The 12,547-nt window shown below is 52.4% G+C and overlaps 1 protein-coding gene across 5 annotated transcripts in view; it reads right to left on the bottom strand.

Moving 5' to 3' along the window:
• Positions 1 to 12,547, bottom strand: part of ABCC6 (ATP binding cassette subfamily C member 6) — a 66,383-nt gene that overhangs the window by 22,257 nt on the left and 31,579 nt on the right. For all 5 annotated transcript variants that reach the window (XR_015154671.1, XM_086375615.1, XM_086375614.1 and 2 more), the window contains exons 14-20: positions 12,416 to 12,503; positions 10,285 to 10,360; positions 8,206 to 8,332; positions 7,858 to 8,034; positions 5,950 to 6,117; positions 5,324 to 5,498; positions 2,302 to 2,377 (exon numbers count right to left, since the gene is read on the bottom strand). Coding sequence is in view for 4 of the 5 variants with exons in the window: in XM_086375615.1 (XP_086231741.1) it covers positions 2,302 to 2,377; positions 5,324 to 5,498; positions 5,950 to 6,117; positions 7,858 to 8,034; positions 8,206 to 8,332; positions 10,285 to 10,360; positions 12,416 to 12,503 (887 nt within the window). In the remaining variant the exon portion in view is untranslated. The remainder of the gene's footprint in view (positions 1 to 2,301; positions 2,378 to 5,323; positions 5,499 to 5,949; positions 6,118 to 7,857; positions 8,035 to 8,205; positions 8,333 to 10,284; positions 10,361 to 12,415; positions 12,504 to 12,547) is intronic.

Raw genomic sequence — 12,547 nt, 5'->3', positions numbered from 1 at the left:
CATTCTTCATCTGCAGTGCCAGCTAGATGCCACCTATTACCCCAGAGTTGGCCAAGCCTGTTCTTCCAATGCCATCTCACTGAAGGAGCTTCTCGGCTTTCATTTTGGCCTGAGCATTGCTGCAATCATTTTGCACCTGCTGTTTACTCTCAGATTTGTCAGTCCAGGTTTTCAGGAAGTCTGCTGAACGCTTTCGGATTGTTCCTATTAACTGTGGCTGAGTAGGCAGATGACCTTAAGTATGAATTGCCATTTACTGTGAAACCATGGGGCAGTTGACTAATCTCTCCATGCCTCAGTTTCCTCAGATGTAAAATGGGGATACTCTATGTCTGTCTGACTATCTATCAATCATCTATCAACCAATCATCTACCCATCAATCTATTTATTCATCTATCAATTTATCTTTGTGATATTGTGATTTATGTTAAGAAATATATATTTGGTCTTTGACCCCATCCCTGACACAGAGCTCCTAAAACCCTTGTAAATTCCTAAGTGAGAAGAGCCTTGAGAGCATCTCTGTTCTACTGAGATGACTCTGGCTGGGTTTCTGGATCGGGGCTGGTAACCAGAAAAACTAAGCCATGATTAGAAGCTTGGGATTTTCAGCCCCACCCCAATTCTCCAGCGAGGGAAGAGGGGCGGGAAATGGAGTTAATGATGAATCATGCCCACATGGGGAAGGCTTCACAAAGCCCCAATAATATGGGATTTGGGGTGCTTCCAGGTTTGCGCACACACCCAGAGGTTGACACACGGGGCTCCATGCAGACAGAAGCTCCTGTGTGCGGGACCCTCCCAGACCTCACCCTGCATGTCTCTTTATCTGGCTGTCCAGTTGATCGCACCCTTCAATACACTGAGTGCTGTGGGCTATTTGGGCAAATTAATCAAACTCAAGGAAGGTGTGACGCAAGCCCCTGATTCGTCCCCAAGTAGGACAGAAGTTGTGTGAACCCTGGGGACCTACTACTTGTGACTGGCATCTGAAGTTGGGGGAGCAGGTTTGAGGGATTGAGCCCTTCACTTGTGGGAGCTGACATTCTTTCCAGGTGGTCAGCGTCAGAACTGAGTTCAATTGTAGGACATCCTGTTGGTGTTGGAGAATCGCTTGCTGTGAAGGTTTGCGGGGAGTAGGGGAGCACCTATCTGGTGTCAGAAGTGAATGATGTAGTTGTGTGAGAGCCTCCCTGGTGGCACAGTGGTAAAGAACCTGCCTGCCAATGCAGGAGACACAGGTTTGAACCCCAGGTTGGGAAGATCTCCTGGAGAAGGAAATAGCAACCCACTTCAGTATTCTTGCCTGGATAATCCCATGGATAGAGGAGCCTGGCGGGCTATAGTCCATGGGGTCACAAAAGAGTCGGGCACAACTTAGCAATGAAAAGACAATGATGGAGAGAAAGGGGGTTGGGTTGATGATTAGCAAGTTTTTCCAATACAATATTCATCTACCTGCATCTATGTATCTGTTTTTCTCTGTCTTGCTATTTGTCTACCTACCTACCTACTTACCTCTCTATCTATTATCTATCTACCCATCATCTATCTACACGTCTATCTATCTGCTCTTACTTAGGATACTATACACCGTGGGCCTGCCCAGCGAATGGCCCAGGAGTGCGCTGGGTGACTGGCTGTGATGGGAGGAACTGGGCCCAGCCTCAGGGACTGAGGCCCCTCCACTGCCCCTTGCAGTCCCCCAACAATTGGCACTTAAGTTCTCACTCTCCGGTGCCCAGTGGTCTTATTGTTCTGTTTTACAAGGTCACTTTCCATAAAAATGGAGTGCACAGGTGGCCCATTCCCCTGCTGCAGATGGCACCTTAGTGAGTCCATCAGTGAGCGGCTAGAGGGAGCTGGAGAAAGGGGGACACCAGGCCTCCCCCTGGTGACCCCGCCAGCACCAATTTACGCCAATGCCCCTCAAAGCATGAGCCATAGGGCCTGGCACGGACAATAACAAGCATGGCCTGACTCCTTCTTTGCATCGGCCCTGCCCCGCTGCAGCCACAAGACAACTTTGACAGACTCCACGGCCTTCATCACACCTGAGGGCAGATTGGTCATTCTGTGAAAGGGACACGTGGGGACTCAATCATTTTGGCTAACTGACCAGCCAGTGGTCTCTGGTGAGTCATCCTGCACTGGGCCCCGTGGTGGGTCTTCAGCAGGTGTTCAACCCAGAATGGTTGGGGCCGCCCCACCCTCCTGAAATGCAGGCGGTATAACACAGTGCCTCTGCTTCGGCCTCGGCTTTCGGGCCCTCCCTGTGCTCAGCACCACAGCGAACTCACCTCTCTGATCTGCCCTCAGGCCTCCCACCTGCAGCAGAGCCTCTGGGGTCCTTGGCACCGGCCGGGGGTTCTGTGTCTGCAAGATCAAGAGAGCCGCGTCACTCAATGGAGGTCGGCACCTCGGGGTCCTGATGCTGGCTCTGACACCCACTGGCTCTGCTGCCTCCACTCACTGAGCATCCGCGTCCTCTCACCTGGCTCCTTCTCTCTCACCCTGTCCTCCCTGGGTTCTTCCCAGAACCTCATTCATTCACTCACTTATTCACTTGGCAAAAATAACCAAGCATCTGCTATAAACTTGGGGCTGGGAAACAGCAATAATCACTGCACCAAGTCCAACCGCTTGAGTCCCCCTAGTGCCCTTGCACAAGCAGTCCACTGTTTCTGGAATGTTCTTTTCCATGTAGCTCTCACCCAATCTCAGATGTCCTCTCCCCAAGGAAAGACCCTCCTGCCCACCATCCCCCAGGCTGGGAGGGTCCTATCTTCAAGCCTCAGGTGGGTGACACAGTGAATCAATGTTTAGGGACTTAACCAGAGTGAGCTACTGCTTAGCAGAGGAGGCGGAGCCTGGGATGGGGGAAAACTGGCTGTGAGCCCCAGCTCTGTCTTGCAGGGGCAGCAAACAGCATACAGATGGAGGTTCAAAGCCTGACACTGCCACTTACGAATCAGGTCAACTTGGACCAGTTCTTGAACTTCCGGGCTTCAGTTCTCATCTAAAAAATGGAGGTTCCCCGTGTCATACATCAAACTCCCACGGGCTATCTATTTTACATATAGTAATTAATGTATGTGTTTCAGGCTGATGCTCTGTGACAACCTGGAGGGTTGGAGTGGGGAGGGAGGTGGGAGGGGGGTTCAGGAGGGAGGGAGGGGACACAAGTATGCCCGTGGCTGATTCATGTGGCTGTATGGCCAAGGCCATCACAATACTGTAATTATGCTCTGCTTAAAATAAATAAATTTTTTTAATGAAGGTAAATACAGTACTGAGCTCACAGGTGCTAAGTGGTGATTAAATGAGTTAATGGAGGTGACCTTGGCAGTTCTTTATCATCACTGTGGCTGAACGTGGATCGCTGACTTTCCTACCAGAACACTGTCAATTTTTCCAGTAAGGACTGTGTTCTCTGGGTAGCTAGAACCCCTAGCTGGCCCACCCGGGGCCTCTGGCCTCAAGACACCAAGTGACCTCCTTGCTCGGCCCCTGTAGCAGTTACAAGCACAGACTCGAGAGCCAAACATGCCCAAGTTCTAATCTTGAGACCTTGGGCAAATTATTTAACTCTCTTCTGGCTGAGTTGCTCCTCTGAAAAGTGGCTGCGATAACTGCACAACGGGATGGACTCACAGAGCACCCTCGTGAGCACGTTGTGGGCCCCTTCCTGCTCCGACCTGGACCCCGCTGCCAAGCCCCCGCGGGGGGGGCCTTGGGGTCTGGGGTGGTGGGTCCTGTCTGAGGGCTGGCGGCAGTGGGCGCCTAGAGTCCACAGTTGTGCCGTGAATCTGCTGCCCTGGCACCTGGTCCTGAGGAAGCTCTCGGCCAGGACATACCATGCAGTGTGGGGGGCTGAACGCATGGCCCCGGCACCGGGAACCCAGAGTCTTAACCACTGGACAGCCAGGGAAGTCCCATCCAACAATGCTTCTGATAACACTACATAACTCAGTAGGATTAATCATGGCATAAATAATAAACTCAGGATGAATCTCCTGCCCCAACACAAACATCAAACTTTCAAACTGCTGGCAATTCATTGAGCAAGTGCATACCCCCATCTAATAACAAAATCAAATGATACCTCTGTGGTACATAGCACCCACAAAAAACACAAAACTTTCTTGCATGGCTGTCTTGAAGATTTGTATGAATACCTACTTATCTATACCTACTTGTTTCGATATAAAATGCTGTAATTTACTTACCACTAAGTTACATTTGCCAATCAAGAGCTACATTCTTATTGCTTTACTTGGTATATCAAAGTACATCTAGGTATTCTAGTCTGTTTTCAGTCACTAGGTCATGTCCAACTCTTTGCGATCCCGTGGACTACAGCCCACCAGGCTCTTCTGTCCATGGAATTTTCCAGGCAAGACAACTGGAGTGGGTTGCCATTTCCTACTCTAGGGGATCTTCCTGATTCAGGGACCCAATCTGCATCTCCTCTGTCGGTAAGCAGATTCTTCACCACTGAGTCACCAGGGAAGCCCTCATACTAAAGCTGACCTTCCCTGAGAACTCAGCAGGTAAAGGATCTGCCTTCAATGCCAGAGACACAGAGGACGTGGGTTGGATCCCTGGGTCAGGAAGATCTCCTGGAGAAGGAAATGGCAACCCACTCCAGTCGTCTTGCCTGGAAAATCCCATGGACTGAGGAGCCTGGTGGGCTCAAGTCCAAAGGGTCACAAAGAGTCGGACACGACTGAACAACTATGCACGCATGCACTTGACCCTGGCCAAAAGGCTGAGAAGCCAGTCTAGGGATATCATATTTAGGTCTTCTTACTCAAAATGTGGTATGTTGACCACAACCATCAAAAGCCTTTGAATCCCAGAATCTTCATGGGGAGAGCTTGGAATGGCATTTTAAATGAGTGTTTCAAGTAAATTTTTGCATCCAAAAGTCTGTGAACCACCACCGTGATGAACAGATGTGAGCCTGGCTCATGTAAAGACACAGACACATGAAAGCTGGACTCGTAAGCTGCATTTGCATAAAAAAATGAAAAATAAGGAGAAAAAAATAACTGCACAGTGCCTCATAGAGGGGTTGTGAAGACCAAATAAGACAATGCATGTTTATAGAAGCACTTAGTACAGTCCCTGGCTCATAGAAAGTTCCACTGGCACCAACTGGGGGAAGGGTGGCCTCATGGGAGAGCTGTCTGCCTCTTGCCTGGGCCTCTAGGGAGGGTGTGGTCTGAAGGCTCCACTCTGGCCAGTGGGAGCTGTGTAGCCTCCTCTCTGAGGGTGGCAGAAGCCAGGCACAGAGAACCAGCAAAGCCCAGCCTGTACCTCCTTCTCCTCCATCTCCTGGCTGGCTGGCTCCATCCAGAAGGCCCACCAGGGCTCCTTTCCTGTGCAGCAGCTCCTGGAAGGAACCCATCTCTGCAATGGCCCCATCTTCTAGCACCACGATCCAATCAGCCTGGGGCAGGATGTGGAGTGCATGGGTGACGAGAATCCGAGTCTGGCAGGAAGGGATGGAAGTTACACTCACGCACTTGACCACTGTTCCAGAGCTGGGGGAGGGGGCTGGCTGGGGGAATGTCCTGGGGCTCAGAGTGGGAAGACTTCCCCTTCTTGTGCTACTGCCCTGTTTCTTGAAAATGGCATGTCCCAACAGAGAAGTAAAGGAGCTCCTTCAACCTGTCATGAAACCAGAAGACACAGTTCACCTGAACCTGGCCAGTGACCTGACGCAGAGCTGTGGTAGTTTAACCACAGGCCCGTAGGCAAGAATTGACTGAAGATGTAAGCCACTGAGATTTGGGGGCTGTTTGTTATGCAGCGTGGTCACAGCAAAGGCTGACCATTACAAAGAGGAAAACTGAATTCCAGGAGGGTGGTGGTGAGCAGATGTAGGATAGAACTTTCTCTACCTTTGCACTATGGCCTCTGAGACATTTTTCCAAACTTACCATCCCCTGGAGCAGCCCATCAGGCCCAATGACCCGGTTGAAAACATGCTGGCCAACTTGGGCATCCAGAGCTGCCAAGGGGTCATCCAGCAGGTACACAGCAGCCTTCCTGTAGACGGCCCTGGCCAGGCTCAGCCGCTGCTTCTGGCCCCCAGAGAGATTCATGCCCTGTGGTGACAAGGGACGGACAGGAACCTGGGTCTACATCTACAATGCCAGTGTGATGGGGGACACGCCTGCTCACCAGAGCGAGCTATGGCTCACAGTGCCTGTCCTCCATGGCCACCTCCGACCTGAAGCACTTGCTCTCAAGACAACATGCCCCCAGCCTCCACCTGCCTGGCCTCTCCCCTTTCCAGCCAAGCTTCCTGCATCTGCCTCTCCCTCCCCTTGAGTCCGGATTCTATTCCCATTTCTCCACTGATAAAGCCTTCCTCATGGACACTGGTCACTCCCCTGTTGCCTAATCCAGTGGGAACTTTTCAGTCCTTATTTTCATTCATTCATCATTCCACTCATATTTACTGCCTGGCTATTATGTGGGGAGAGCTGATGTTGGGGTGGGGCGTGGAACAGTCTGGGTCTACCTCAAAGGGGGATCCAGCAGGATTTGCTGATGGATTAGACATGGGTGTAAGAAAAAGGCAGAATCAAGGACACCAAGGTTTGGGCTCTGAGCTCTTTAAGGATGGAGCTTCTGTGGCCCAGGACGGGGTGGGCTTCAGGGGAGCAGGGAATGGGAAACCATGATTGGTTTAGGGTGTGGCACAGGTGCACAGAGGTGGACGGCAGCTGGCACCCCACTCCCTCCACTTGGCTGCAGGACGCCTTGTCTTTCTCCCCAGATGTGCCTTCTAGCTGCTCTTTCTGGCTCCTCCAGACCCTTTCCTGGAAACTCTCCTCTTCCCTCCAGGAAACCTTACCCATTTACTTAACTTTATCTCCCATTTTTCCACTCTCAACCCCTTAATCCAAGGGTCAGCAAATGTGTTCTGTAAAGGGCCAGATAAAAACTACTGAAAGGTTTGCAGGGGCTTCCTTGGTGGTGCAGTGGTTAAGAAGCCATCTTGCAATGGTTTGATCCCTGGTCTGGGAAGACCCCGTTTGCTGTGGAGAAACTAAGCCCGTGTCCCACAACTACTGAACCCACATGCTGCAGCTACTAAAGCCCTGTGGACCACAGAGTTCATGCTCTGCAACAAAGAGAAACCACTGCAGTGAGAAGCCTGTGCACCGACACTAGAGCAGGCCCCGCTCTCTGCAACTAGAGAAAGCCCACGTGCAGTATCGCAGATCCAGTGCAGCCAAAAATAAATAAATAAAGCTTTGCTGCCCCACCCCGACCCTAGTCTCTGTCACAGCTGCTCATCTCTGCTCTGATCATGCAAGTGCAGCCACGGACCACAGGTAAATGAATGTGTGTGGCTGGGTTCCAATAAAACTTTATTTACAAACCCAGCTGGTGGGCTGGATTTGACCTGTGGGTCATAGTTTGTCAATCCCAGCCCAACCTGTAGCTCTGGATGCACACATCCTGTTTATTAAACATCTCAGCCCAGATCTTTTGGTGAGGTCCTGAGAGAGGAAGCAACCTGACCACTGTCACGCAGAGAGGCAGGGCAGGAGCCTGGGTCACCTCATTCCCAGCTCTCCAGAGAGCCCCCACCCCCCACCCCACCAACCCCTGCCATGTCTCCTGGCCTCTCTTCAGTCTCCGTTTTCAACCATTCTCATTAAAGACTATTTATTGAGCACTTGCTATGTGCCTGGCCCTGAGCTGGGCCCCTTTCCTCCCCTACTTCCTTGCCCACTCTGTCTCCCCTGTATCCTTCCCTCACAGGTCAGGGCAACCAATGGCCCCCAGCCACCGTGCCTCCCTGGCCCATGAAGGCCCCCCAGGACCCTCACCTGCTCCCCAGTTCTGGTGTGGACCCCTGCAGGGAAGCCATCCACATCTGGCCACAGGGCACAGGCCTCCAGGACCGTCTCCAGCCACGGTGCATCCAGTTCCTGCCCGAAGCACACGTTGTCCACCACAGACATGTTCTGGACCCAGGCCTCCTGGGGCACATAAGCCACCGGACCCTAAAAGACAAACAGGCTGATGGGGACGGGGTTGGGAGCAGTTTTGGAGGAGCGGTGGGAGCCAGGTTCTTGGCAGTGGTGAAAGGCAGAGAGGAGCTTAGCTGTGAGACGGTGAACCAGGAGGAGCAGAGGCGGGGGACAGTCCAGTGAACGGCAGGGGCCCAGCCTCACCTTGATGCTCACGGACCCCTCCACCTTGGACAGCTCCCCGAGGAGGGCAGACAGCAGGGAGGACTTTCCTGCCCCCACGGGACCGACAACAGCGAGCAGGCAGCCCTGGGGCACCGTGAGGTTGATCCTGGCAACACAGAAGGGGCGATGTGTCCCTGATTAGGACTCAGCCTGAGTCTGGGCAGAGTTGGTGAACACCAGACAACTGGCCTCGGCTCCTGGTAACTCATCCAGGATGGGGGGCCACTAAGAGGATGTCTGGGGCCCCCTTCCTCTCCCAACCCCTGTATGGCTATGCGAGCTGCCATCCTGCATGTGACTGTACACGTGCCCACACATGCATGCACATGTGTACACAGATGCACACACACACGGGTCTGTGCACACTCACTATACCACACTCACATGCACATGTGTACACAAATGCACACATGCACACACACAGGTCTGTTCACACGCCCTGTACCACATCCACATGCACATGTGTACACACATGGGTCTGGGCACACTACACCACACACACGTGCACAAATGTGCACATGGGTCTGTGCACACGTATCACACATGCATGCACATGTGTACACAGATGCACACATGCACACATGGGTCTGTGCACACTCACTACACCATACCTCATGCACACCTGTACACAGATACACACATGCCAGCATACCCAAGGGCACATGTAACTGTGCCCACATGCACTATACACACAGACTGCACACAGATGCACACCCTCACACAAGTACACATACACACGCACACCACACATGTGCACAGAGACATGCACATGACATATGCACAATCTGTGCACACACAAGTGCATACACAAGTGCTCTCGCACACACACCTGTGTGCACACACAGATGTACACCCATATGTACACATGTACTCACACACAGAGTGTACTGGTTGGGAGGATCTAACTAGCATCCCCTGTTGCCCAGGTCACAGCCACAGGCTCCTCATTGCTCTACCTACTGAAGCCCTTGCCCCCCACCCTGTCCATGCCCTTCAGTCCATCCCCCACACACAGGCCCGAGGGACCTGTTCAAACCCAACTCCCCAGTGGCAGCCCCAGCAGTTCCCGCTTCACTTGGGGTGAAAGGTGAGGTTCTGACAATCCTGAAGGACGCCCAGCATACCATCACGGCAGCCATGCTGATGTCCTGTTTCTCACACACACCTGGGCGATCGTGCCCCACAAGTGTCAAGTGGCAAAGTCTAGAGATTCTTTCAGTTGTCACACCTGGTGGGGCTGCTCTCAATACTGGGACTTCTGCTAATCCTGCGACAGGGCACAGGACAGCCCCCACCATACAGAACTCTCAGCCCCAAATGTCAGTGATGCAGAGGTGGAGAGTCCTGGGTCCAGGCACACACCTGCCTCAGGACTTTGGCACTTGCTCTTCCCACTGCCTAGAAAGCTCCTCTCCCAAACACATGCAAGGCTCATTCCTTCCCATTATCTGACCTCTGTTTAAATGCCAGGCCTTCCCTCACTGCACATACCCCTCCCTTGACATCACTCTGCCCCCTCACCCTGATTTCTCATTTGTGCCCGCTGCCCCACCCCCACCCCACCCCACCCTCTGCCATCAGAATGTCAGCCCCAAGAGCACAGGGCCCTTGTCTGTTTTCTTCACTCTATTCCCAGTTCCTAGAACGGGGCCTGGCACATAGCAAGTGCTCAATAAACACTATGAAATGAGTGGATGACAAGTAACACAGATACAGTCCAGGGTGTTTCCTCTCCCTTCACAGGGAGCTTTGCTATTGGCTGGGGTTTTCTGCCACAGAGACCCAGCCAAAGAACTGGGGGCTGGAGGTGACAATGGCCAGTTTGACATAGCAGGGACAGAAGTCGCCACGGCTTACCGGACCCTGGGGCTCCTCTTGGCCAGGCCTCCATCAACATCAACATGACCAGCCTGGGGACCAGAGGGGCGTCTCCTCCCTGATAGGCAAGGCTCAGAAACCCTGTTCCCCGTCCGTCTGTGGGAACTCTTGCTTTCCCGTCTGCCTCCCCCACCTCGCCAACATCCAAGGGAAGGCTGTTCCGGGGGCAACCAGCTGTACCTGCGCAGGCAGGGAGCACTTTCCTGGGACCAGGTGAAGGTGCCTTCCTGTATGCTGATGCAGTCCTCCCCAGCAGCTACAAGGCATACAGGCCAGTTACACAAGATGCTCCCGGCTTGCCCCTCCTCCAGGACACCCATGGGCTGCAGGAAATCTCCCCCACTAAACAAACTGTTCCTCCACGCACGGGCTTGTGTGACCCTGAAGTGGTCACATTCTCTCCCTGTCGGATGGTTACATAACTCAGTGGTTGGCACACCACAGCCTAGGGGCCAGACCCTGTCTGCTGCCTATTTTCATAAAGTTTTATTGGAACACAGCCACGCCCATTCATTTATGTATTCCTGGGGTTGCTTTCACACTAGAAAGGCAGAGGTGAGCAGTTATGACAGAGAAAAAAGGACTTGGAAAGCTTAAAACAAGTACAATTGGGTCCTTCACAGAAAAGGTTAGAGGGCAGCTGATACAATTTATCACCTGATCCAGGACCCTGGAGATGGAGTGTTATTAATTTCACTGGGACCACTGATGTAACCAGGAACATATAGTCTCCCCATGTCTCTGGGTCTCAGATATTTTATCCATGTAATAAGTGAGGCACCAGATTAGTGGTTTCAGACCCTGAATACACATTTAGAATCACCTGGAAAGATTTTTTTGAAAAACACAAAGCTCTCCATGGTTCAGCTCAAACCAATAAAGGAGACTCTGCTTGAGGGTGAGGCCTGAGAACCCTACATTTAATAAGCAGTCAACACCCACTGAACTGGATGGTCTCTAGGGCAGGGTTTCAGACTGCAGGATGCCCAGTTATATCTGAAATTCAGATAAACCATGAGCACTTTTTCAGGATAATTTTGCCCACACGTTACATGCGAGATACTTATGCTAAAAAAAATCCGAATTTCTTAATATGTGAAATTCAGATTTAACTGGGAGTCCTGTGTTTTCCTTTGTTGAGTTTGACTACCCTGCTCTGGGGGCTTGTCCTTTCTTAAGTCTGGGGTGTGGGGGTACGTCTTCATTTCCATCTGCAAAGGGGGTGGGTCATGGGAGCACCTACCCCGTGGTGCCGTGGTGAGGTTCAAGGGGGTCATCACTAAGTAAAGCATTTCCAAAGTGCTGGCTCATGGTAAATGCTTGGTCACTGCCAGCTGTTGGTGTTTGTGTTAATCTCACTCTCAGGGTGTGTGAGAGTGCAAGGACTGGGGTGGGGGCAGGGGGGTGTGGTGAGGCTCCGGTCATAGGCAGGTGATCAAGTATGTCAGAGTCATGACTTAAATAACACTCAGGGGTTTCTGGCCCATGGGGCCTCCTGCCGGGATTCAGGCATGACATCTCGGACCCCAGGCTAGTTAGTGGGCATCTCCCGAGAGTCAGGGGCCTGCTCTCTCTTGGTGGCCCTCAGGACGGTCCTCAGGACAGTGGAGGTGGGTTGCCACAGCGGGAAGCAGAGGCCAGGAGTGGGGCTGTTACTGCCTGGGCCACACAGCAGCAAGGCAATCCTGGGATTCCAAGCCAGCATCCACCTCCAAACACCCTAATCACACCAATTCGGCTAAATGTGGCTGTGCCCAGCTGAAAACGTGCCAGAACCGTGAGGAGCCTCAGAAACACCAATCTGGGGTTATTTAGAGCTCTCTTTGCTGACGTAAGTTTTATTGGATTATTGGATTTTTACCAATAATAATTCTAATAATAACTAAAATGCATTGGATGCTGACTTGCTGCAGGGCCCTGCTCTAACTGTGAGGCTTCAGAGGACCCATTCAACCCTCACAACAATCCTGTGCAGAGGTGCTGTGATGATCACCATGTCCATTTTGCAGATGGGAACACTGAGGCTCGGGCAGATTAATAACTGGTCAAGGTCACCCATCCTGGGGTCTGTGCTGGAGCCAGAATTTGGATTCGGATGATTTCTAGGTAGGCAGCTTGAAGCTTGCTTAGTCACAAGGGGAGGATTCATACACAGTGCCTGTTCCAAGTAACACCACCTACAGCATGGTCTGCACATGCAGTCCCATCGCTGGCAGCCCCCAGCTGGGGTCCTGGCATTCCACCAGTGGGAAGGCGGGCCCTGCTGGTTCTCTTGTCTCTCCCACCCCCTCCTGCTGAACTCAGCTCTCACCGCATCTGGAGGGACTCGAGTCCACAGCCCCAGGGTCAGTTTCTTCCAGGGAGAGGAAGGCAGCTAGGCGGTCAAAGGACACCCGGGCCTGGAGAAACCAAAGCCTTAGGTCAGCTGTACAGTAAGGGCCAC

Source organism: Bos grunniens, chromosome 25 (assembly GCF_055505025.1).
Source record: "Bos grunniens cultivar Pamir isolate PY7600 chromosome 25, Bosgru_T2T1.0, whole genome shotgun sequence".
Lineage (NCBI taxonomy): Eukaryota > Metazoa > Chordata > Mammalia > Artiodactyla > Bovidae > Bos > Bos grunniens.
Note: the sequence above shows the minus strand (reverse complement) of the source record. Positions and strands in the feature narration are given on the sequence as shown.